We start from the raw sequence: 27,283 nt of genomic DNA on the forward strand, positions 1-27,283 counted from the left end.
GTTCTCGCTTTCTGCAAGATTATTTATTTTCACGCTTTATTCCCCCTCATGTCATTCAGCCACACACATCCACTGATTTTATGGGCAATAATCAAGCTGCTGGGGGTCTCTGGGGGCTCCGCTGTCCCCCGATTCGGAGCGAGATCACCGGCGGTGACCAGCAGTCTCGCCGGTACGGCGCTAATCACCGGCGCTACCGGTGATCTCGTTCCGAGCCGGGGGACAGCGGAGCCGCCGAGAGACCTTTCGCCTTTCAACTTTCGCTCTAAACTATTTAAAACACCGTCTACAGCTAAAGAGAGTTTCGCGTCTGCAGCAGCCATGTTGGATCCGTAAGAAAACTACAAGCTTCCAAGTGCCGAGTAGTACATCGTCTTGCCTGCTAGCTTAGCTAGCTAACGGTAACCTTGGCTAACGGTTATTTGACTGAGCTGAAGACAAGAAAGACACTGTGGCAAAATAACATTCATTTGGATAAAAAACGACTTTATCAGACTGTTCAGTTTGCTAAATGCATCTTAACACACCACAACAACATTTTAAAGCTAGCTCTTCATGTTTACAGCTTGTTGGTTGAAATTTAGACACTTTTAACAGGCAAATATTTTTTATAGGTTTAACTAGTTGTTCACAGGTGAAGTTATCAGAAATAAAAAATCTGAGGCAATTTCTCCAAAATAATATGACCGAAAAGGCATCAGTGTCCAAAAATGCTTCGTCGCAACTAGCTAGTTATCTTAGCTAGCTAACGGTAACCTGGGCTAACGGTCATTTGACTGAGCTGAAGACAAGAAAGACACTGTGGCAAAATAACATTCATTTGGATAAAAAACAACTTTATCAGACTGTTCAGTTTGCTAAATGCATCTTAACACACCACAACAACATTTTAAAGCTAGCTCTTCATGTTTACAGCTTGTTGGTTGAAATTTAGACACTTTTAACAGGCAAATATTCCTGACTGTAGTTGAGCAGGATGAAAAGAAAGGATGAAAATACAAAAAGGTTTTTGTTATCCATGTTAAATACAGTTTTCACAGGTTTAACAAGTTATTTTCAAATGATGTAATCAGAAATACATATACTTTAGGTAACTTTTCAAAAATAGTATGATCAAAAAGGTGTCAGTGTCCGAGAATCATCCAAAAATTGCGAAGTCGCCCGCTAACTAGTTAGCTAATGGTTATCTGGACTAACTGTAGTTTGAATGAGCTGAGGACAAGAAAGGTACTGTGAGGAAATAACATTAATTTGGATAATAAAAACAACTTTAGCAGACTGATAAATGCATCTTAACACACCACAACAACATTCTAAAGCTTGCTCTTTATATTTACAGCTTGTCTGTTGAAATTTAGACACTTTTCACAGGTAAACATTCATGGCTTGAATTGAGCAGGATGAAAAAAAATGTTTCTGTTATCCATGTACAGATGAAGTGATCAGAAATGCATTATTTGAGGTAACTTTTTCAAAACTAATATGATCCAAAAGGCCAGAGAACATCAAAAAAATCGCTGAATCACCTGCTAGCTAGTTAGCTTAGCTAGCTAAAATTTGAATAAAAAAAACACACTTCATCAGACTGTTCAGTTTGCTAAATAATTATCTAAACACAACACAACAACATTTTGAAGCTAGCTCTTCATGTTTACAGCTTGTTGGTTGAAATTTAGACACTTTTCACTGCCTATGGTTGAGCAGGATGTAAAGAAAAGACAAAAATATAAAAAAAATGTGTTTTTCCACAACAGATCTGGGGCTAAGGAGAAGAAGAGGAGGATGAGGAGAAGGAGAAAGGAGAGAAGGGGAGGACAGAAGAAGGAGCTTCAGGAGAAGTGAGGAGCTGAGCGCACCACGCCGGCTCATCGAGGTTAATTTCTACGAACGGGTCACTGGAGCAAACCGCTAAAGAAAGGAGAAGGACACAAGAATGAGATTTGAGATTAAAATATGTTTTCCAAAAAAATATATTCAAAAACACTTCTGGCAAAATCTGGGAATTATCTGGGAATTATGAGATTGATAATAGCTAATACTTTAGCTTAGCTTAGCATCAAGACTAGAAGCAGGTTAGAAACAAACCGCTAGTAGTTTATGTATATATATGTATGCAAAATACCAACTGGAAGATTTAAAAGTGATATTGATTGAATATTTATGTCGGCCTTAAAAAAAACACACAAATAATGCTTAATTTCACCTTAAAAGTTGGTATTTTGCATATATATATATATATATACATATATAAAAACACTGAGCCTCCACTATATCCTTGCTCTGACTGTAGACTATAGATCTAGAAACTTTATTTCCTCATCTTTGATTGCCTACTTACAAAAAAACTAGGGGAAATGGTCCAATGACTGAGCAAGATGGGCAATTTGGCCGCCATATTGATATGCAAATGAGAAGGTCAAAAACTCAAAATTTCGCTTGGGAACCATTTTTTTTGGATTCAGCACCCTTGAAATAAGTAAAGTAGGCCAGTTCCTGACTTGTACCCATAAATGCTCCTTACTTTCACTTTTTGGACAATTCCGTCTATTGGGGCTATGTGGTTATTTGGAGTATTTTTTGTGCTTCACCTTTACTAACACTGTTTTTGTATGTGCAGTACTAAATCTTTTGAGTACGCCTTTAACCTCCTGAGACCCTGCGTCCTCATATGTGGACATTTCATTTTAGGTTTTCTGGACCTTATATTTCATTCTGCTTAACTATAACTATGCACTCTAGAATAAGAACAATACATCAATCAGTGTAAAAATCAGATGGCAGCATCTTGGTAAAGTCAATCAACAGCTTTTACCCAGACAAAAGTGGACCAGGTACCAAAGCTGATCAGATTTTATGGCTAAAAATTGTGTATTTGTGCTTAATAATGTTTGTAGTTTGATGTTCTGTGCAAGTTTGACTATTTTTAGCATTAGCAACAAGTTCCGACTGCTGCTAATCAGGAAGTATTCATTTGAAAACGAATAGACTTTTACTATCATTCTTCAAATGAGAGGGTGTAAATGTAAGGAGAAAAAAAGTTTTATTCACTGGTGAATTAATTGCGTTATACAGTAAAATGAACCCATTATTTTTTTTCAAAAACTAATTCCTGTTCAAAGACAATGCTTAATTTTTGTATTTATCAGGTCCTACAAATCCAAAATATCTAAACTAACAATACATACCAAACAAAAGCTTGGCTCTCAGGAGGTTAAGATATACACTACCGGTCAAAAGTTTTAGAACAGCCCAATTTTTCCAGTTTTTTATTGAAATTCAAGCAGTTCAAGTCAAATGAACAGCTTGAAAGGGTCCAAAGGTAAGTGGTGAACTGCCAGAGGTAAATAAAAAAAGGTAAGCTTAACCAAAACTGAAAAATAATGTACATTTCAGAATTATACAAGTAGGCCTTTTTCAGGGAACAAGAAATGGGTTAACAACTTAACTCTATGGAGTCTTGGGCTATTTTGTCCATTTTTGAATTCTTTTCATGTCTTTGGAAGTCATTTTGTGTCTTTTTTTGGTCATTTTGTGTCTTTTTTAGTCATTTTGTGTCTTTTGGTGTCTTTTTTGGTCATTTTGTGTCTTTTTTTGGTCATTTTGTGTCTTTTTTTAGTCATTTTGTGTCTTTTGGTGTCTTTTTTGGTCATTTTGTGTCTTTTTTTGGTCATTTTGTGTCTTTTTTTAGTCCTTTAGTCCAACATAAAAGGTGATTTTGAATCTTTTTTTTACTTTCAAAACACTATCATGCTCAATAAAGAATTTTAAATGTTGCAAATGTGCATTAATTTCAGAGTACACTGAGACATTAAACTGCATCATTTTCAATTAAATTCTGGAAAAGTTGGTATGTTCTAAAACTTTTGACCAGTAGTGTATATATCTTAATATATATCTTTAGCGTTTTTATCTATGTTAAGTCTCTCACAAGGGTTGTTGTTGTTTTCGTTCTGCTGCTCTTCCCCGATAGCATCGAAGAACAGGCTGGTGCTGCTCAGAGGGCTGGACGTCTTGTCGGCGGGGGCGGCGCCCAGCGAGGGGCTGGCGTTACCGGGTGGCGAGGTCTCCAGACCGTTGGCGTCCTGCTGGTCCTGTGGAGCTGCAGAGAAGGAAGGTAAGACGAGATGAAGACTTGATCAATGTTCAGAGTTTGTTGTTGGGTAATTTCCATTTAGGTTTTTAGCACAGGAAATAACTCTCGAGTGATTCAAGTTCTATGAGGTCATTGGTATGGTTTTCTGTTTACCCACAGCTTTCTTTTATTTCTCATTTCTGCCTGGGAAACTTTTTTTTCAATTTCATTGTGGCTTTAAGAATACCACAACATAGTCCCTGTGACCAAGTTAAAAAACATTTAATAAGGCGCTAACTATAATGAACTCAGTTAGATTTTAGTTCTAAACATCACAGCTACAAACACAAACTTTGTGCCATTTATAAACCTAACATTAATTTTTGGTCATTTTGTGTCCTTCTTTTTTCATTTTGTGGTCAATTTGTGTCTTTTTTGGTCATTTTGTTTCCTTTTTTTGGTCATTTTGTTTCTTTTTTGGGGTCATTTTGTGTCTTTTTTTTATCATTTTGTGGTCAATTTGTGTCTTTTTTAGTCATTTGTGTCTTTTTTTGGTCATTTTGTTTCTTTTTTGGGGTCATTTTGTGTCTTTCTTTGGTCATTTTGTGTCTTTTTTTATCATTTTGTGGTCAATTTGTGTCTTTTTTGGTCATTTTGTTTCCCTTTTTTGGTCATTTTGTGTCTTTTTTAGTCATTTGTGTCTTTTTTTGGTAATTTTGTTTCTTTTTTGGGGTCATTTTGTGTCTTTTTTATCATTTTGTGGTCAATTTGTGTCTTTTTTGGTCATTTTGTTTCTTTTTTGGGGTCATTTTGTGTCTTTTTTATCATTTTGTGGTCAATTTGTGTCTTTTTTGGTAATTTTGTTTCCTTTTTTTGGTCATTTTGTGTCTTCTTTGGTCATTTTGTGTCTTTTTTTTATCATTTTGTGGTCAATTTGTGTCTTTTTTGGTCATTTTGTTTCCTTTTTTTGGTCATTTTGTTTCTTTTTTGTATGATCTGAACTGTGCATGTGAGATTGTGTTCAGTGAGTGGGGGTCACGGACAACATGCATGTTAAATTGGGGGTCGCGACTCAAAAAGGTTGAGAACTACTGATCTAGTGGACTGAGAAATGAATTGATGTTTAATTTCAATATGCAACATTATTGATTTTTAGAATTAAATATCCCCTAGTATGTCCATTTTTAGCTTTTATTAGTAAAAACATTTAATTCTAGTGGTGTTTTGATGGACGAATGGATGTTACAACACATGTCAGGGACTTAAATTGTTGAATTTTAAATAAAGCACCAAAAATAAGTTGAATTTGGTGTCGTACCACCGTCTCCATGGGAGCCCTGCTCCTCCGGTTCCTGTGTCGTTGTGCCGTTGGATATGGGAGGAGGTGAAAGGTCGTCGGTGGTCACTTGGTCTTTAGAAGCTGGTCGTTCTGAAATAAAACACATAAACCAAAGCACACACACGTCAGGATGTGCTCACACGTGGTACAGCTATTTGAATGTAGCCACACACACCTAAATACTGGAGATTTACTTCAAATCAATTTCTAATGCTAAAAACAAGAAAGCTATAAAAACTGTCTTTTTTTGGTCATTTTGTGTCTTTTTTTAGTCATTTTGTGTCTTTTGGTGTCTTTTTTGTCATTTAGTGTCTTTTTTTGTCATTTTGTGTCTTTTTTGGTCATTTTGTGTCTTTTTTTAGTCATTTAGTGTCTTTTGGTGTCTTTTTTTGTGATTTTGTGTCTTTTTTTGGTCATTTTGTGTCTTTTTTTAGTCCTTTAGTCCAACATAAAATGTGATTTTTAATCTTTTTGCAAATGTGCATTAATTTCAGAGTACACTGAGACATTAAACTGCATCATTTTCAATTAAATTCTGGAAAAGTTGGTGTGTTCTAAAACTTTTGACCAGTAGTGTATATATTTTTTTCTTTTATTATTATTTCACTACTATTGTTATTTTCATTTTCTAGTTATGTATTTATCTTTATTTTTGTATTATTTAGATGTTTCATAAATTTTATTAATGTAATGTTTACCCTGCTACTCCTGTTACTGTACTACTGCTGTATATGTTTAAATAAAAAAATTAAAATAAATTAAAAATTAAAAAAGTAGCCACACACACCTAGGTCGTCCAGGTAGACCGGTTCAAAGGTGCCGATGGGTTCGTTTAGATGGTTTGCGGGAACTTGGCGATGGAGGTCGAATGAGTACGTCTGGAAAAATAAACAGACGAGTCTTCACTTCACATGTAATGAGTGGGTGTCAATGGAAAATGTCACCGAAAATGTGCTTTTCTCACCCTGGAGACTCTCCGGAGGAAGTAGAGGATGACACACAGAACGATGATCACCAGGATGATCAACACCAGGATCACATAACCTGAAGGGAGACAGACTGTTTTATTTTATTAACATCAGCTATTAAGTTTAAACTTAGTGACACTTGTTTGAAATTAGTACAATAATACAATATATCATAATGTCATTATAGTATATATCCTACATATTTTAAATGAATTAATAAATATTCAAACATCACTGTGTCATAAAAAGTGACATGATCAAAGAGATTCATTAATTATTGAATTAAATAAAAATTAAATACAATTATATAATTATTAATTATTAAATAAATTAAATAAAATTGTTTATTAATAAAATTAAATAAAATTGTTTTCATGAGATTTAATAAAATACAAAACTTACATACGTTGTAAATAATATAATATATATATATATATATATATATATATATATATAATTATGTCATTATAGTATATATCCTACATATTTTAAATGAATTAATAAATATTCAAACATCACTGTGTCATAAAAAGTGACATGATCAAAGAGATTCATTAATTATTGAATTAAATAAAAATTAGTAATAAGTAATAATAAGTTCAGATTATTTTTAATAATTACTCAATTTTACAATTTGCTGTTTTTTCTTACACATCATTTCATTTTAATAATCATTTTAATAATCATTTTATATTTATTTGATTAAATTAATAATCATAATTATATTACATAGTAATAATAATATTTTGTATCAAACAGTGACAGTATGAAACAAAAAACGTTATTAAATAACATTTTATTATGAGAAACTTTATTTAATAAAGTACAAAAACCTGACTTTTATTTCAGAATTTATTGGGGTTGTTTTTTAAACTTACATGATATTTTCATATAGGGGTATTTGTTTTTTTTTATTTAAGACATTTTTTTCTAGAAATGATCTCCAAAGTTAAATCACATAATTACAAGAATCTGTCCATTTTTATTTCTTTATTTTTTCATTTAATGTGCTTCCATATAATAACATCAGAACAGAACATCAAGTGAGTTTTACACCTTTAAAAAAATTTTGAAAATAAAATAAAAATCTAGAATTACAATAAGTCAGTCTGATTAATAGTGTAACAGGAGCAATGATATAGGAAAGGAGAAAAAAGTAGCATAATAAATAATAAAATAGAATAGAGCATGCCGTTTTAGCCTGATAAATAATATTAATAAAATAAAAATAAAGCATTCTTACCCCAGGATGAACTACCCGTTTCTTCAATTATCACTAAAGAAGAAAGAGAGAAAGGTTAATGATGAACTCTTATTTATTATTTTATTATTATTTATTATTATGTTTAATTTAGGAGCCGATCCAAATCACAGGGCGGTTACACATATTATGCTGCATTCATGTGGTGTCAGAATAATCAGGAAAAGGAGTTTTCAACTTTGAAAATTGTTTTCTCAATGAAACTATTAATTGTTTCAGCAATAAAATGACAGAAAATTGTGATAGTTAAATTGTTGCATTTTGTGCCTGGGCATGGGGGAAATTTTTAAAAAATTGTAACAATTAATTCTCTAATTTCAGCTATGAATAAATAAAATGTAAAAAAAAAAAAAAAAAAAGTAATAAAATAATAATAATAATAATAATAATAATAAAAGTAAGTGAGTAAGTAAGTTGTAAAAAATGTAAATATAAATTAAAAATTGTTTTATAAATCATTAAAATAAAATAATGAATAAAAACAAAGTGTGTATGAATAACAAATACATTTAATAAATACATTTTATTTTGAAATTAGTTTTTTAAAATAGAATATCAATTTAATAAATTATTTAATTTATGAAATTTGTGCATGAATGAATAAATAAGTGTATAAATAAAAATATAAACCTGAGTGTGTGTTAATAATAAAATAAAATTTGTATGAATAAATGAATAAATCAAGTAAGAAAACTCATGAATAGTATGAGTAAATAAAGTAAATCAAAGTTGTAAATAAAATTTAAAAATGAAAAATAAATAAGGGATAAATACATTGTGCGTGAATGTGTGTGTGTGTGTGTGTGTGTGTGTTTGTGTGGTGTGTGTGTGTGTGTGTGCGTGCGTGGATGCTGTGTGTGTGTGTGTGAGAATGCTATGTGTCTCTGTGTGTGTGTGTGTGTGTGTGTGAGAATGCTATGTGTCTCTGTGTGTGTGTGTGTGTGTGTGTGTGTGAATGCTCTGTGTGTGGTGTGTGTGTGTGTGGGCTTGTATGTGTGTGTGTGAGCATGTGACTGCTATGTATGTGTGTGTGCGTGTGTGTGCGTGAATGTGTGTGTGAGTGTGTGTGTGTGTGTGTGTGTGTGTGTGAGAATGCTATGTGTCTGTGTGTGTGTGTGTGTGTGTGTGTGTGTTTGTGTGGTGTGTGTGTGTGTGTGTGCGTGCGTGAATGCTGTGTGTGTGTGTGTGTGTGTGTGTGTGTGGGCTTGTATGTGTGTGTGTGTGTGTGTGAGCATGTGACTGCTATGTATGTGTGTGCGTGAATGCTAGTATGTGTGTGTGTGTGTGTGTGTGTGTGTTTGTGTGGTGTGTGTGTGTGTGTGTGTGTGTGTGCGTGCGTGAATGCTGTGTGTGTGTGTGTGTGTGTGTGTGTGTGTGTGTGGGCTTGTATGTGTGTGTGTGTGAGCATGTGACTGCTATGTATGTGTGTGTGCGAGAATGCTAGTGTGTGTGTGTGCGTGTGTGTGTGTGAATGCTGTGTGTTTGTGTGTGTGTGTGTGTGTGTGTGCGTGAATGCTGTGTGTGTGTGTGTGTGTGTGTGTGTGTGTGTGTGTGCGTGCGTGTGTCTGTGTGTGTCGTGTGTGTGTGTGTGTGTGTGTGTGTGTGTGTGTGTGTGTGTGTGTGTGTGTGTGTGTGTGTGTGTGTGTGTGTTGCAGAGTCTTGTAGCAGTTGTGGTTTGAAACTCAGGAAGACAAACTGAGTCACGTGACTCTCACTCGACCATAATGTACCTGGTCCTAGCGAGGTGCCGGCTGTTGTCATGGCAACAGTCGTCACGACATCATCACCACCACCACCACCTCCTGGCAGCTCGCCAGGCGCCCTCGTGTCGTTCACTTCCTCTTTCGTTGTCGGCAACACACTTGTTGCTTCTCCTGGAGTCTGAAAAGATGTCAGAGAAAAATATAACTGATATTTACTTTATGTCTTTTACTAATTTAATCTAATCTATTTTCATTTTATTCAACTTTATAAAAAAGTTGTTTATATTATTATATTATTTATATGATGAGTGTAATACTTATTAAGTAAAGTAAATAAATAAATAGGTAAAATAAATAAAATTAAATAATTTGTATGTCAATGAGTAAATAAATAAAATGTTGCATACAATTGCATAAATAACTGAATTAATTAAATGCAAACAAATTAATTATTATTATTATCATTAAATTAAAATATTTTAATTCAAAATTGTGTTTGACTAAGTAATAGATGATTGAATAAATACATTCATAGATTTAAAAAATTGTAAAGGAGTTAAAAAAAATGAGTATAATGTTAACAAATAGATAAATATAAAACATTACATTTAAAAATGTTTTAAATGTGTGTATGAATTAGTTATTTAATAAATAAATACATAAATTATAGATTAAAAATGTATAAGTGAGTGAATAGATGTCAGAGAAAAATATAACTGATATTTACTTTATATCTTTTACAAATTTAATCTAATCTATTTTCATTTTATTCAACTTTATAAGAAAGTTGTTTATATTATTATATTATTTATATGATGAGTGTAATACTTATTAAGTAAAGTAAATAAATAAATAGGTAAAATAAATAAAATTAAATAATGTATATATCAATAAGTAAATATTTAATAAAAATTAAAAATAAAATAAAAACATAAAAAAATTCAAAAAATTGCATAAATAACTGAACAAATGAATTAATAAAATGTAAACAAATTAAAATGTTTTAATTTAAAATTGTGTTCGACTAAGTAATAGATGATTGAACAAATACATTAATAGATTTAAAAAATTGTAAATTATTTATATGATGAGTGTAATAATTATTAAGTAAAGTAAATAAATAAATAAATAGGTAAAATAAATAAAATTAAATAATTTGTATACCAATGAGTAAATAAATAGAATGTTCAAAAAATTGCATAAATAACTGAAAAAATTAATTAATAAAAATGTAAACAAATTAAAATATTTTAATTCAAAATTATGTTTGACTAAGTAATAGATGATTGAATAAATACATTAATAGATTTAAAAATCTTGAAAAAGAGATTTTAATCTCAATGAATTTTTACCTGGTTAAATAAAGGATATTGATTGAAAAAATTGCTAATGATTTTTAAATGAATATAATGTTAACAAATAAATAAATAAATATAAAACATTACATTTAAAAATTAATAATTTAGTAAATAAATAAATAAATGTAGAAAATGGTGTATAATTGAGTGAATAATTAAATAAAAAATTAATTAATTAAAGCATAAATAAATAAAATGTAAACATTTTTGAATGAATATGTGGATAAATAAATAAATGACGGAATAAATATATACAATTATCAAGAAAATGTACATAAAATGTGGCAGCTGTTACCGTAAAAGTTGGAGAAAACTGATCCGTTTCATTCACTGATGAGTTATTATTCTGAGGAGTGGACGGCGAGGTGGCGGCAGTTTCATCTGTTAACGGCGCCGGGGTCGGGGTCGGGGTAACAGTAGGATCTGAATCAGACACACAACGATAACCAGCGTTGTTCAAAGCTCAGTTCACACACATCAAAATATGAAGTAGTTCACATTAATTTGTTGTTCAAACTCGCTGACGTTTGTTTTCAGACCCAGCAGGCACACTGCAAAAAAAAGCCAACTTGTATTTTTTGGCCTAAAACAGTGATTTAAGTTGGTAAAAGTTCCAAATATAAATTATTGACATTTAGGGCAATAATGTAAGTTAGTACAACAAAGGAAGCCAGTTGTCTGCTCAAAAACAAGTTGGTGAGTTGTTGTTACTTATATCTTTAAGTTGGGGTTCACAACAAGGGACAATAGTTCTGATAACTCTTATTTCTTTGTTGGGAAATGCGGGAAAGTGGTGAAATTTGGTCATTAGCGAAAGCTAGCGGCTAACTGATGCTAGCGGCTAACTGATGCTAACGGCTAACTGATGCTAGCGGCTAACTGATGCTAGCAACTAACTGATGCTAGCGGCTAACTGACGCTAGCGGCTAACTGATGCTAGCGGCTAACTGATGCTAGCGGCTAACTGATGCTAGCGGCGCTGCTTGTTACAGCTACAAGAGTAGCCATTAGCGTATCAATGCTAACTCAAAATTGTGGTCGCAACATTAGCTGACATTTCATAGCGGCGTTACAATCGTGCCAATTCAGCACATTGCAGAAGTTAGCAGAAGTAAGGATTAAATGTTATTACAATGTAAAATTATAAGTTAGTACAACTTACAGTTGAGTTGACAAAAATCTGAATTCAGAGTTGAGCAAACTCAAAAACAAAACTTAAAATATTTATTTTAATTGTCGAACTTATAATTTTATCGAAGATTGTTGCCTTGAAATTTTGAGTTCACCCAACTTTTCTTTTTTTTGCAGTGTAAGTTTTTGCATAAAAATGTGCCACTGAGTAACCACGGTAACTGGTGACTTTCAGCTGAAAGCTTCCCTGGTTGCTCATAATAACTTAATGGCCTTAATTATAAACAAAGATGAATTTTCAACAAGATCTCCAACCTCTACGGCTGAATTGTTGTAAAAATAAAGCTGCAGTTTCTGTAAATTTAGTCTACAAAACCATTGATCTAGGTTAAGGGCTAAAAACGTCCTGCTTAAGTGTTATAAAAGACAGTTTAACCCATAAGAACCTATGGTGACACCCTTGTAACAAAAACTTTAAATCTTCTAGAATCTAAGATTAAACCCACACAACAATTATAACCCTTTAATAGTTTGTCCTGTATTGCATTTAACTTGTTCTGACCATATTTCCTGTCACAGTTTTGATATATGTTATGGAGATGCAAACAAAAAGGCAAATGGTTATTTGTTTTTATTTATTCTTATTTTGTTACTTAAAAACAAGTCTGAAAAATAATTTGTTGTTAAACAGCACTATTAATGTCACACTTTTGATAAATGTTGTGGAGATGCAAAGAAAAAGTCAAATTTGTGTTTCTGTAAGCAGAAAATGTCTAGTTTATTTATTTTAGAATTAGGAATATTATGAACACAAATACCATAAACGCCCAATGTAACGTTTATGTCACATCACAGATCTTTGACATTTAGGGGTAGTATTTTTTTTTAAATAACATCATAAATATGTTCTATGTGGTCCACTTGGTCTGTGGTATATCCCCCATAATTTACCTTTAAGGATTACTTGGTCTGGATTCTTATGGGTTAAACAGCAAATATGTGATATAAATAATAATAAATATATTTTATCCAAAGCGCTTCAAACTACAAACTGTGCTTATTCACCTGTTCACACACACATTCATTCTGGTGTTAGTGGCTACCAGGGCACACTGGTGCCACCTGAATTCATACACACACCAATGAACCGTAAACGTAAATATGAGTCATATTTTTATGCTTGTACGAACGGCCTACACCAGGGGTGGGCAATTTGTTTCCCCAAGGGGCCACATGACCAACACCACGAAGGTTGCAGGGGCCGGACCAAAACTCTGAACTAAATTCTGTTCAATATTAATGTAATGGCTTTATAAAATACAGTAAATTATCTGGTTTTGAGCTGCTACTGATAGGAATACATGTTATGATAAGACTGTTAATGTGGAGTAAATCAAATATAGCAGTAAAAAGTAGTAAATACTCCAATCACTGTATCACTTTAACATTTATTTTAAACACAACTGTAAATGTCCTTTAGCAAGGTTCCTATTTATGTTTTTGTATTATATAGCTTGTTTTTCATGTTTGTACATTTTCAAGGTGTTTTACAATGTTGTGATGCTTTTATTTTGAAAAGGTGCCGCCCAGTGTGAAACGGGTGCTTTCATTTTGAAAGGTAGTGACAGGAAATAACCGGTAGAACGGTTAAATGAAAAAACGAACGGTAAATAATAACGAGTGCGTCGTAATTCATATAAAGTTGATATAAAGTATGAAAAAGGCTTCTATAGTGGCTGACTGACAGGACACAAGGTTTGTTAGAGTTTATTTTATTCTGTCATACATATTAGTGGCTATATTTGTTGTCTTAACTATAGTAAAAGTGCTTGTTAGCTCTAGTGCTAATGATAATGTTTGCTATTTTTTTCAAAATAAAAGCACTGCGGTTGTATTGATTTCTAATTTCTGGGTAACCTCATGCGGGCCGGACAAGGACAGCCAACGGGCCGGATGTGGCCCGCATGCCGCCCAGTGCCCAGGTCTGGTATAAGTTCAGTTGCATTTTAACAAGTTTCCATTATTTAATCAGAAAATAAATTGCATGAAACTATTGAAAATGAAGGTTTACTCCCCTATCAGTAGGAATATATTTTTTCCAGATGGAAAAGGGCCAGAAAATGAAGTTTTGAGTGCTTTTTTGTGGCGCAAAATGTCAAAGCTGTTTCCTTTGGAAAAGTCTGCAAAAGGGTTTCAATATGGCCGCCTGGAGGTCATGTGGCAAATTAAAGCATTGCTATTGGTTCCCTATACTTTTCCCTCTTTTTTAAAGTATTGCATCACTCAAAAACATGCATTGTATGAATTTGACAGGCCAAAAATGGGGCAACACCGTACCATAGAGCAGCTATTCTCAACCTTGGGGTTCGGACCCCAATTGGGGTCGCGAGATGATTTCTGGGGGTCGCCAAATCATTTTGGAAGTCAGCTCTGTCTCCACTGTGTTAAAGTGTTCATGTGTTTGTCTTTTTGGTAACTTAATTTCTTTTTGTGGTCAATTTGTGTCTTTTTTGGTCATTTTGTGCCTTTTTTCGATCATTTAGTGGCCAATTTGTGTCTTTTTTGGTCATTTTGTGTCTTTTTTTGGGTGATCTGAACTGTGCCATAGAGGGTTAAATTGCGTCGATTCAAATTTTGAATTGACGCTTCACTGAAACACATTCTTATCAAGGATCTTCTAACTAGAAACGTTGGACTCACAAAGCTGAGCTGAATCTCAAATTTACCTCCAGGTTCCAGCTTTTAGATGATGTACAACATCTCTATGTGACGTCTACTTTTGACCTGCTATCTCCCCCTAAAAACCCACCGCCCACCAGTAACCCAATGGTGTCTGTTGGGAGGGTCGATGCCCCCGTAGAAAACATTATTAGACTTCACATCATGATTATTACCTGGTGGCCCAGCAGTTTGTTCATCTTGTCCAATGGAGACCGTAGAAAATACTAGAACTGAAACAGAAAGAAGAAACAAACAACAACATAAATAGAAACCAAACTCCACATAATGTAATATTAAGAGTACTTTAAGTACCCCGAGTTGGTTTCCTTTAAACAAAACGCAAAAAAGACACTTTATCATAGAAAGAAACTGTAAAAGCAGGTTTTATTGTCGGAGTTTGAACTTTCCTAACCAACACGAAGCTTTAAATGTTGATATTTGTGTCAGAATCTCTTTATTCTACATGTGTCATTTAAAATAAAGTGTTTGCACTAACCAGATCCTGTTAAAAACATTAAATTCTGCAAATATTCACTGAGAATCTGTTTACACAGAGCAGAGAGGAGAGGACAGGAGAGGCTGTTTACACAGAGCAGAGAGGAGAGGACAGGAGAGGCTGTTTACACAGAGCAGAGAGGAGAGGACAGGAGAGGCTGGAAACATGATTAATAATAATAATACTTCAATATGTACAATATGTGGAGAAAACTGGTCATTTTATTTAGGTTTTTATACATTTTGTGTCTTTTTTGGTATTTCCGTAGGGTTTTTTACAACATTTGTGACTCTTGGAAAGGTGTTTATATATAAATTCCATTTTATTCAAATTTTTAAAAGATAATTTATGAGGGAAATTCAACTTGAGTTTCTTCTTTTTTTATTTTCTGTCATTCTTACTGTGTTATTCTGCACAAAGACATGTTTGAGTTATAGATTTATAGAGAGTTTATATGTTGCAGAGAAACACAAGATACAAGACAAACAAAAGAGGAGAATGTAAAAAAGAGCAATAACAAAAAAACGTCCTGAAACGTCTTTTTGGGGGTTCAGAGATTTAAACTAAAGACACAAATGTGCATAAAACAAGAAAACAGAACATAAAATAACACAAATATGTCGTAGTTTTGCTTCACAGATCTGCTGCTGCAACAAGTTTGCAAATGTGTGAAAAAGTCGACCGCTGATGTGAAAAGGAGGGCAGAGACATTAAAAAAAGGGCAGGACAGTAGATAAATAAATAAATAATTAAAAATAAATAATATGTTTAAACATTAATTCCATTAATTGTGACCTCTGACCTTTGACCTCTGTACTGCCGGTTGCTTTGTGATGTAGAAACTGAATCATCCATAATATCTTCTGATTTATTTTATATTTTATTATGTAATACATTGATTTTTTTATATTATATGTGACATATATTCATATTAAAATATATAAAATATATAATTTATATATAATATAAAATATTTAATATTTACACACGTTCTTTATATTTTCTGTATCTTAACAAATCAGTCTTGTTTAGAAAGAAATGGATAACATAATTAACTGATACCCCCATAATTTAGATTATATATTTGTTATATGTGTGTGTGTGTGTGTGTGTGTGTGTGTGTGTGTGTGTGTGTGTGTGTGTGTGTTGTATATATTGTTTGTAGCTTTAAATTGAACAGAAAAAATGCATTCATTTTGAACATTTAAGTCTGTAAAAAAATCTTTTGATTAATTTTTATAGTTTATTATGTCTTGCAGTATTTGATATACATTCATATCAGTGTGCAAAATATTTTATTTGGCTAAACAAACGAGAAGTTATTGTATAAAATAATTATCTTTTGTCCTATTTTTATATTAAATAGAGAAAATCAAAATAACCGGCAAAACCTGCATTATTTTGCAAATTTAAAGCGGAATAAATGAGCCTGAAGTAAAAAAAAAAAGGACAAGAAAAGCCTGCTAAATATAAAAATAATAATAAATGGTAAAAAAATAATAATAAATAGTAAAAAAATAATAATAATAATGCGGGATTCAAATTAACAATGTGCATTTTGCTGTTTTTTTGCTTTCTAATATCCTAATAATTCACATTTAGTCACTTATTTTTCACTCATCGCAGCGTTTGTGTGCTTCCTGTTACTTTCTGCATGTACGAGTCGCTCCTTGAGTCTTTGAATTACCTTGAAAATCATTCAAACATATTCAGGTGTGTGTTTAATACTGAATCAAGGCCTTGAAAGTGTTGGTGCATTAAATAAAATAGCAGTGGAATTGGTTGAATTAGCGATCTCATCAAAAATGGACATGATCAGGAGAGAAACCACGCGGCTGTGTGAAAAACAATCTCAACCGAAGACTGGAAAGGTTTGAAAAAATTGAGGGCGGGAGCTCTCTTTTTTTCTGCTGCGTTCCTCTTTTGCATTTCTACTCAACTCATATAAATTTAACATACTTGTATTAACACGCAGAAGTAAACAGCAGTAAGTTTGCGGTGTGAACTCACCGAGGAAGCCGAGGCGACTCCACAGCTTCATCATGCTGACAAATTCACTTCTCTTTCTCTTAAAATATGTTGTCAAAGATCATCGGCCAGGCTGTGAACTCCAGCGTGGTTTTTTTAGTTTATTTTGTTCCTTTTTCCACGAAGCCTCTTCCTCAACTTCAACTCTCGCTTCTTGGTGAGCTCTCTGCTCTTTGCGCTCTCTTCCTCTACGCCCCCTCCCCCTTTCCCTCTCTCTCTCTCTCTCTCTCTCTCTTTCTTTCTCTCTCTCGTCTTACCTGCTGCTAAAAAAAGACACAAAATGACAAAAAAAGACACCAAAAGACACAAAATGACTAAAAAAAGACACAAAATGACCAAAAAAAGAAACAAAATGACCAAAAAAAGACACCAAAAGACACAAAATGACTAAAAAAAGACACCAAAAGACACAAAATGACTAAAAAAAGACACAAAATTACAAAAAAAGACACCAAAAGACACAAAATGACTAAAAAAAGACACAAAATGACTAAAAAAAGACACAAAATTACCAAAAAAAGAAACAAAATGACCAAAAAAAGACACCAAAAGGCACAAAATGACCAAAAAAAGACACAAAATGACTTACAAAGACATGAAAAGAAATCAAAAATGGACAAAATAGCCCAAGACTCCATAGAGTTAAGTTGTTAACCCATTTCTTGTTCCCTGAAAAAGGCCTACTTGTATAATTCTGAAATGTACATTATTTTTCAGTTTTGGTTAAGCTTAAACTTTTGACCGGTAGTGTATAAACACTTTTCCAAGTGTCCACAGGCGTCACAAATGTTGTTAAAACAAAACAAAACAACAACAACACAAAATTACCAAAAATGTAAAAAAATAAAATAAAATAAACAAAAACTACATAAAATGACCAAAATGGGGCGGCTGTGGCTCAGTTGGTAGAGTGGGTTTCCCACCGATCGAAGGGTTGGTGGTTCGATCCCTGACCGTCGCAGCCAACATGTCGAAGTATCCTTGAGCAAGATACTGAACCCCAAATTGCTCCCGATGCTGCGTTCATCGGTGTGTGAATGAATTCCCAATGGTGGCAGGTGGCACCGTTTAGGGTAGCCTCTGCCACCAGTATGAATGTGTGGGTGAATGAGTCAGTCTGTAGTGTAAAGCGCTTTGAGAGGTCGCAAAGCGCTAAATAAGTGCAGGTCCATTTACCAAAACAGTTTTCTCCACATATTGAAGTATTATTATTATTAGTCATATTTCTGGCCTCTCCTGTCCTCTCCTCTCTGCTCTGTGTAAACAGCCTGTCCTGTCCTCTCCTCTCTGCTCTGTGTAAACAGCCTCTCCTGTCCTCTCCTCTCTGCTCTGTGTAAACAGCCTCTCCTGTCCTCTCCTCTCTGCTCTGTGTAAACAGATTCTCAGCAGAATCAATCATGTCTTCACAGTGTCTCTGAGGAGAATTTAATGTTTTTAACAGGATCTGGTTAGTGCAAACGCTGTCATTATTTTATGTTTTGTTGTTTGTTGTTTTAGTTTTTTAGTTACTTTTTCTCATAGAAACAATATAACCCATGAAGATAATTATTCTGACCATACTTTTGATTTTTACTGTTTCTTTCTATGATACATGGTGTATTATTGCCCCTGTGTCCCCCATGCAGAAAGCCAGTTTCATAAATAAATGTTTTTTTTTCCCGTTTTGGGATTTTCCCTTGCCAGACCTTACCACCTGATATGAGTCACTACATCTACGTGCATGCTAATATTCTGAATAAGACAATCTTCTGAAACTGAAACACATCATGCCGAGGCATTTGGATATTCTGAATTCATTCTGCAGATATTATTCTGGTTTTAGAAGCAATCTTTGCTTTCAGTCAGCTCTGCACAAACCAACTGTTGGGTCCATTAATGTTGCATGGCCCAACAAAAAGCCTACATTCTTGACTGCACAGCAAAAAAGCCAACTTGTATTTTTTGGCCTAAAACAGTGATTTCAGTTGGTAAAACTTTGAAATATAAATTATTGACATTTAGGGCAATAATGTAAGTTAGCACAACAAAGGAAGCCAGTTGTATGCTCAAAAACAAGTTGGTGAGTTGTTGTTACTTATATCTTTAAGTTGGGGTTCACAACAAGGGACAATAGTTCTGATAACTCTTATTTCTTTGTTGGGAAATTCGGTCATTAGCGAAAGCTAGCGGCTAACTGATGCTCGCGGCTAACTGATGCTAGCGGCTAACTGATGCTAGCGGCGCTGCTTGTTACAGCTACAAGAGCAGCCATTAGCATATCAATGCTAACTCAAAATTGTGGTTGCAACATTAGCTGACAATGTGAAATTATAAGCTAGTACAATATACAGTTGAGTTGACAAAAATCTGAATTCAGAGTCAAAAACAAAACTTAAAATATTTAGTTTAATCGTCCAACTTAAAATTTTATGGAAGTTTGTTGCCTTGAAATTTTAAGTTCACCCAACTTTTTTCTTTTTTTTTGCAGTGCCTGGGTTCTTATGGGTTAAAAGCTAAATCTTTAGTGCATGGAAAATGTGTCACTTTTGTGGCAGAATAGGGGGAAAATCCCTCCAAACACCTAAAAAAGGCTGTAGTTGTTACAGATTAATGCCCATGCTTTTGGAATGAGATGCTCACCAGTCACATATGGTTTTAACATTTAGGTGCCCACACTTTGGCCATTTCTCTCTTCTTGCTTTTCTTGTTTATGGTACTTTCCGCCCACTACAATCTGTTTTTTCTCTCTACCTTAACCTTTCCTCTTTATGCTATGCTATGCCTTAACATGGCCTCACTCTCTGTGCCTCTCGGCCCTCTAAATCTCTCTCGGTATCACTCAGTATTCAGGAACTGAGTCATCGACCGCAGCGCGAGCTTCAGAGATACACAGGATGCCACTGTACCTCAGTTTTTTTTTTCGGCTTCTCAACTCATAATTCTCACTTTGTCATGTTTGAGGCCACAGCACAGAGTACAGACGACCTTTAACAGCAACATAAGTCATTTTTAAACTACAGAATGGCTAATTTTATTCAAAAGGCTATTAAAACCAAGGAAAATAATTCATGTTTACACACTTTTTCTTAACAAATCAGACTTACTATTCAAATAAACTCCATGGAATATGTTTAAAAATGATAATGCATGCTTACTTTTCCTTTGACACTTTTTTACATACCATTAATTTTCAACTCTTTTAATTGTTTACATTTTCACACATCACGTGAAGACTTTAATGCTTCTCTACAAGTTGAAAAAATAATCTAGAATTTCTTGATTTGGTGTAATTTTTTTGTTTTGTTTTTGATAACTGGACAAACATTTAAGTTAAGATGTCTACAGCAGTTTTATTTGGTTTAAAAAATGTCAGGTTTTATAGTCTGCTGTGGCGGAAGATGGCCACACAAATCTACACGTATTATATTTCAGAATTAGCACTAAAATGTAAAAAAAAAAAAAACAAATAAATAAGTTGTTCTAAAGTACTGTGAAGCATCAACAATATCCCCAAATCGTCTGTATATTAAATGTTAAAAATGTCAAGTGCCATCAAGGTTATATCCCATAAAAGTTAAAAATATAATAATTATACTTTGCAGCAGCGACACTTTAAGACATTGAATCATTATTAATACTACACAACTAAATATAATCTTGAAAAATCTGTATTGATGACACACTTTTGCTCTTTAACTTTGAGAAAATGTTTATTTGTGGTTACTTCACAGTGATTATTAGATCAGAGATAACAGGCCACATCATCTGCATAGAGTCTAGACAGAATGGTCCCAAAAGTGAAAGTGGGGAGCATTTATGGGTACAAGTCGTAAACCTACTTACTTTACTTATTCCAAGGGTGCTGAATCCCAAAAAAAATGGTTCCCAAGCGGAAATTTTTAGTTTTTGACCTTCTCATTTGCATATTAAAATGGCGGCCGTTGGTCGTTGGACCATTGTCCCCTTAGTTTTTTTGTAAGTAGGCAATCAAAGATGAGGAGATTAAGTTTCTAGATCTATAGTCTAGGGTCAAAACAAGGATATAGTGGAGGCTCAGTGTCTTTTTATATGTATATATAGATATATATATCTATATATATAGATATATATATATAGATATATATATATATGCAAAATACCAACTTTTAAGGTTAAATTAAGCATTATTTGTGTCATTCTTTTAAAATATAAATATTCAATCAATATCACTTTTAAATATTCCAGTTGGTATTTTGCATATATATATATATATATATATATATATATATATATATATATATATATATATATATATATATATATATATATATATATATATATATATATATATAAAAAGACACTGAGCCTCCACTATATCCTTGCTCTGACTCTAGACTATAGATCTAGAAACTTAATTTCCTCATCTTTGATTGCCTACTTACAAAAAAACTTGGGGAAATGGTCCAACGACTGAGCAAGATGGGCATTTGATACAAATTAGAAGGTCAAAAACTCAAAATTTCGCTTGGAAACTATTTTTTTTGGACTCCCTTGAGATATGTAAGGTAGGCCCGTTCCCGACTTGTACCCATAAATGCTCCTCACTTCTTATAGGAGGCCTTTATTCTGAAATCCGTCTAGACTAATAGAGACGAAGCACAAGAACTCTGGCAAGCAATCCTCAGGTCATGTCATAGAAACAAAATCCTTTTTTTTTAAAATGCTAAGATGAAGTAAGCCAAGAGAACGTAGAGCAGATGGAGTGGTTTGAGGTTAGCTGGGGAGGAAGTAGAGGCGTCCTTGGTAGTGTTGCTGCTCTCCAAAGTTGAAATGTCTGTGACAGATGAAGGTAGAGATAGAGACAACAGATGAGCCACTAAAATGTAAATAGCTATAACTGACATTGCAAACATACACTACCGGTCAAAAGTTTTAGAACACCCCAATTTTTCCAGTTTTTTATTGAAATTCAAGCAGTTCAAGTCAAATGAACAGCTTGAAAGGGTCCAAAGGTAAGTGGTGAACTGCCAGAGGTAAATAAAAAAAGGTAAGCTTAACCAAAACTGGAAAATAATGTACATTTCAGAATTATACAAGTAGGCCTTTTTCAGGGAACAAGAAATGGGTTAACAACTTAACTCTATGGAGTCTTGGGCTATTTTGTCCATTTTTGAATTCTTTTCATGTCTTTGTTAGTCATTTTGTGTCTTTTGTTGTCATTTTGTGTCTTTTTTTTGTCATTTTGTGTCTTTTTTTAGTCATTTTGTGTCTTTTGGTGTCTTTTTTTGGTCATTTTGTGTCTTTTTTTGGTCATTTTGTGTCTTTTGGTGTCTTTTTTTGTCATTTTGTGTCTTTTTTTGGTCATTTTGTGTCTTTTTTAAGTCATTTTGTGTCTTTTGGTGTCTTTTTTTGTCATTTTGTGTCTTTTTTTGGTCATTTTGTGTCTTTTTTTAGTCATTTTGTGTCTTTTGGTGTCTTTTTTTGGTCATTTTGTGTCTTTTTTTAGTCATTTTGTGTCTTTTGGTGTCTTTTTTTGTCATTTTGTGTCTTTTTTTGGTCATTTTGGGTCTTTTTTTAGTCATTTTGTGTCTTTTGGTGTCTTTTTTGTCATTTTGTGTCTTTTTTTGGTCATTTTGTGTCTTTTTTTAGTCATTTTGTGTCTTTTTTTGGTCATTTTGTGTCTTTTTTTAGTCCTTTAGTCCAACATAAAATGTGATTTTGAATCTTTTTTTTTTTACTTTCAAAACACTATCATGCTCAATAAAGAATTTTAAATGTTGCAAATGTGCATTAATTTCAGAGTACACTGAGACATTAAACTGCATAATTTTCAATTAAATTCTGGAAAAGTTGGTGTGTTCTAAAACTTTTGACCAGTAGTGTAGTTTAAAAGTGAATATGGACCAGAGAAAACGAAGGTTACCTGAGGAGGAACGATAGGACGGGTCATCTAGATACGGTGCCGGGATATCTGAAAAGTTGTCAGGTACCAATAGGCCGTAACCACCGCTGTATTCATCACTCTCCATGTCTGAATCATCCTCGTCATCATCCTCGTTGCTGCTCTCCAAAGTTGAAATGTCTGTGACAGATGAAGGTAGAGATAGAGACAACAGATGAGCCACTAAAATGTAAATAGCTATAACTGACATTGCAAACATACACTACCGGTCAAAAGTTTTAGAACACCCCAATTTTTCCAGTTTTTTATTGAAATTCAAGCAGTTCAAGTCAAATGAACAGCTTGAAAGGGTCCAAAGGTAAGTGGTGAACTGCCAGAGGTAAATAAAAAAAGGTAAGCTTAACCAAAACTGGAAAATAATGTACATTTCAGAATTATACAAGTAGGCCTTTTTCAGGGAACAAGAAATGGGTTAACAACTTAACTCTATGGAGTCTTGGGCTATTTTGTCCATTTTTGAATTCTTTTCATGTCTTTGTTCGTCATTTTGTGTCTTTTGTTGTCATTTTGTGTCTTTTTTTTGTCATTTTGTGTCTTTTTTTAGTCATTTTGTGTCTTTTGGTGTCTTTTTTTGGTCATTTTGTGTCTTTTTTTGGTCATTTTGTGTCTTTTGGTGTCTTTTTTTGTCATTTTGTGTCTTTTTTTGGTCATTTTGTGTCTTTTTTAAGTCATTTTGTGTCTTTTGGTGTCTTTTTTTGTCATTTTGTGTCTTTTTTTGGTCATTTTGTGTCTTTTTTTAGTCATTTTGTGTCTTTTGGTGTCTTTTTTTGGTCATTTTGTGTCTTTTTTTAGTCATTTTGTGTCTTTTTTTGGTCATTTTGTGTCTTTTTTTAGTCCTTTAGTCCAACATAAAATGTGATTTTGAATCTTTTTTTTTTTACTTTCAAAACACTATCATGCTCAATAAAGAATTTTAAATGTTGCAAATGTGCATTAATTTCAGAGTACACTGAGACATTAAACTGCATAATTTTCAATTAAATTCTGGAAAAGTTGGTGTGTTCTAAAACTTTTGACCAGTAGTGTAGTTTAAAAGTGAATATGGACCAGAGAAAACGAAGGTTACCTGAGGAGGAACGATAGGACGGGTCATCTAGATACGGTGCCGGGATATCTGAAAAGTTGTCAGGTACCAATAGGCCGTAACCACCGCTGTATTCATCACTCTCCATGTCTGAATCATCCTCGTCATCACCACGACTATCGACAGATCCACTTGATAACATGACTGCAGCTCCTACAGGTAAATAAGGACAGAAAGAGCAATTAAAATACAACTGTAATTGTTAAAATTGACCTCACTGCAGGGTGAATGAGTTATAGACTGTGAGTGGTTTCAATGGAAATTGGCTTTAAGTGGTAGATAAAAACAATGATCGGTGAAAAGCCTGAAAAATATACAGAATTTTAGCATTAGTAGTTAAGTTAAGGATGTTGTATGGCAGGGGTGTCAAACTAATTTTATTTGGCCCGCGAGGCAATACCAAATTATAATATTATTATTGTACTATAAAAGCTGACCCGCCGGTATTATACGGCGCATTTACCGCTAATACTATTAGAAAAGGAAACAAAATGACTAAAAAAAGACACAAAATTACAACAAAAAAAAAATGACCAAAAAAAGACACAAAATGACTAAAAAAAAGACACAAAGTGATCAAAAAAGACACAAAATTACAAAAAAAGACACAAGATGACCAAAAAAGACACAAAATTACCCAAAAAAGGAACCAAAATTCCCAAAAAAGACACAAATTGACCACAAAATGATTAAAAAAAGACACAAAATGACCAAAAAGACACAACATGACAAAAAAAAGACACAAAATTACCCAAAAAAGGAAACAAAATTCCAAAATGCCCGCAGTGTAATTTTACTTGGCCCGCGAGGCAATACCAAATTATTATATTATTATTGTACTTTTATTATTTATTTTATTTTTTTATTTATTATTATTTATTATTGTACTGTATTTTTTTATTTAATAAATTAATGACATTGATGTGTTTTTTATTTGAAATTTGATTTTGCATGTCTGCACTATTTAGTTATATATTGTATGTTTATAAGCGTTGCTGGTTCCATATTTAATGTTAAAGCAAAACATGTTTGGTATATATTAAAAGGTTTATTTGTTCCGCGATTTTATTCAAGTTTTAAATTTTGGCCCATTGTGTATTTGACTTAGATAGTTAGACTTTCATTAATGATCTGTCACCTTAATTGCACCATAAATAAGATTGTCCCCATACTCTAAAATGCCCTGGTTTTTTTTTTGTTGTTTTTTTTGACAAATTGCCAGCAATTTAGAAAAACTCTTTGTTGCATTTTGGAACAAAAGATTGATTGTGAAATTAGCTTCTGCCAGCCAGTCAGGGCCCATGATAAAGAAAAGCTTGTTGGCATCGCATTATATATTTTCAAGGAATGAAGGAGGTCCTATTATGGATCCCTGTGGAACGCCACAAGCACTTTCATTCAATACTACAGACTTCTTCCTGTGAAATATGAAGTATTAATGGGATGATGGGCATTTTCATGAAGTATCAGAGGTGTTAGTTACGGAAGATGTATCAAGAGAAGCAATATCATTTAAAAAAATCCTGGTACACAAACTTTTTAAAATTCCTCTTAACAACTAAATGAGGCTTTAATTTTACTTGTTTAACATCTCTAATACAAGCAATATGACAATGGTCACTAAAATCAAGCGGGAGAAGCCCAGATGTCCGGCCCGCGTGAGGTTACCCAGAAATTAGAAATCAATATAACCGCAGTGCTTTTATTTTGAAAAAAATAACAAACATTATATATAGCAATAGCAAACATTAGCATTAGCATTGAGCTAACAAGCACTTTTACTATAGTTAAGACAACAAATATAGCCACTAATATATATGAGAGAATAAAATAAACTCATATATAGAAGCCTTTTGATACTTTATATCAACTTTATATGAATTACTACGCACTCGTTATTATTTACTGTTCGTTTTTTCATTTAACCGTTCCACCTGTTACTTCCTGTCACTACCTTTCAAAATTAAAGCACCCGTTTCACACTGGACAACACCTTTTCAAAATAAAAGCATCACAACATTGTAAAACACCTTGAAAATGTACAAACATGAAAAAACAAGCTATATAAAACAAAAACACCAATATGAACCTTACTAAAGGTCATTTACAGTCGTGTTTAAAATAAATGTTAAAGTGATATAGTGATTGGAGTATTTACTACTTTTTACTGCTATATTTGATTTACTCCACATTAACAGTCTCATCATAACATGTGTTCCTATCAGTAGCAGCTCAAAACCAGATAATTTACTGTATTTTATAAAGCGATTACATTAATATTGAGCAGAATTTAGTTCAGAGTTTTGGTCCGGCCCCTGCAACCTTCGTGGTATTGGTCATGAGGCCCCTTGGGGAAATTAATTGCCCACCCCTGATCTTAAGGAGACACTTAAAGCCAAGTATTCAAAGCATGTTGGCATGGCCACAGAGTCAACAACAGCTACAGAAAAACTCTTCCTAACATAAATGGCCACACCACCACCTCTTGTAGGCTGACATCTATCTGTTGTGAAACCATGATAACCATCAAGAGCAATATCATTATCACCCACTTGATCAGTTAGCCAAGTTTCAGAAAGTACAAGGAAGTTTGCAAATTAAAGAGCCAGAGCAGGTTGATTAAACTCAGTTGGCTTTTTTTTTGGTTTATTCATGAAACAACAAATAGGTACATAGAGAAAAAGATATAAATTACTGCTATTAACTGATATTTTTTTACTAGATTTGACTTTGGTTAATATTCACAATATATGATTTGGAAAACATTAAAGAAATTTAACATTTTTTCCAGATTTACCAGACTGATTGACTCTTTAAATCCTCATGTCTGGACGGACCCTGTCGTGCCATTTTTTTAATTTATTTTTTGTTATTAAACTTTTTATTTGAAGAAAAACAAAACAGCACATACATGTTGCTCTACATCTTGTAAACATGTCAAGTCTTTTCATCAAAACATAAAAAGAAAGAAATGGTTTTAAAAAAATAAAATAAAAATAAATAATATACACTACTGGTCAAAAGTTTTAGAACACACCAACTTTTCCAGAATTTAATTGAAAATGATGCAGTTTAATGTCTCAGTGTACTCTGAAATTAATGCACATTTGCAACATTTAAAAAAAAAAGATTCAAAATCACATTTTATGGACCAAGGGACTAAAAAAAGACACAAAATGACTAAAAAAAGACACAAAATGAC

General features: G+C 33.1%; 1 protein-coding gene across 1 annotated transcript; it reads right to left on the minus strand.

Annotated features, from left to right (window-relative positions):
• Window positions 1–400: 400 nt before the first annotated feature.
• On the minus strand, window positions 401–14,699 carry LOC131989293 (uncharacterized). The gene is made up of 8 exons (XM_059354483.1): window positions 14,642–14,699; window positions 10,997–11,124; window positions 9,371–9,521; window positions 6,376–6,455; window positions 6,199–6,289; window positions 5,391–5,501; window positions 3,929–4,099; window positions 401–1,908 (listed from the first exon to the last, which is right to left on the minus strand). Exons 1-8 carry the CDS (start codon window positions 14,697–14,699, stop codon window positions 1,763–1,765), a joined length of 936 nt encoding a protein of 311 aa, XP_059210466.1. The 3' UTR covers window positions 401–1,762.
• Between the last annotated feature and the right edge of the window lie 12,584 nt (window positions 14,700–27,283).

Source organism: Centropristis striata, chromosome 17 (genome assembly GCF_030273125.1).
Source record: "Centropristis striata isolate RG_2023a ecotype Rhode Island chromosome 17, C.striata_1.0, whole genome shotgun sequence".
Lineage (NCBI taxonomy): Eukaryota > Metazoa > Chordata > Actinopteri > Perciformes > Serranidae > Centropristis > Centropristis striata.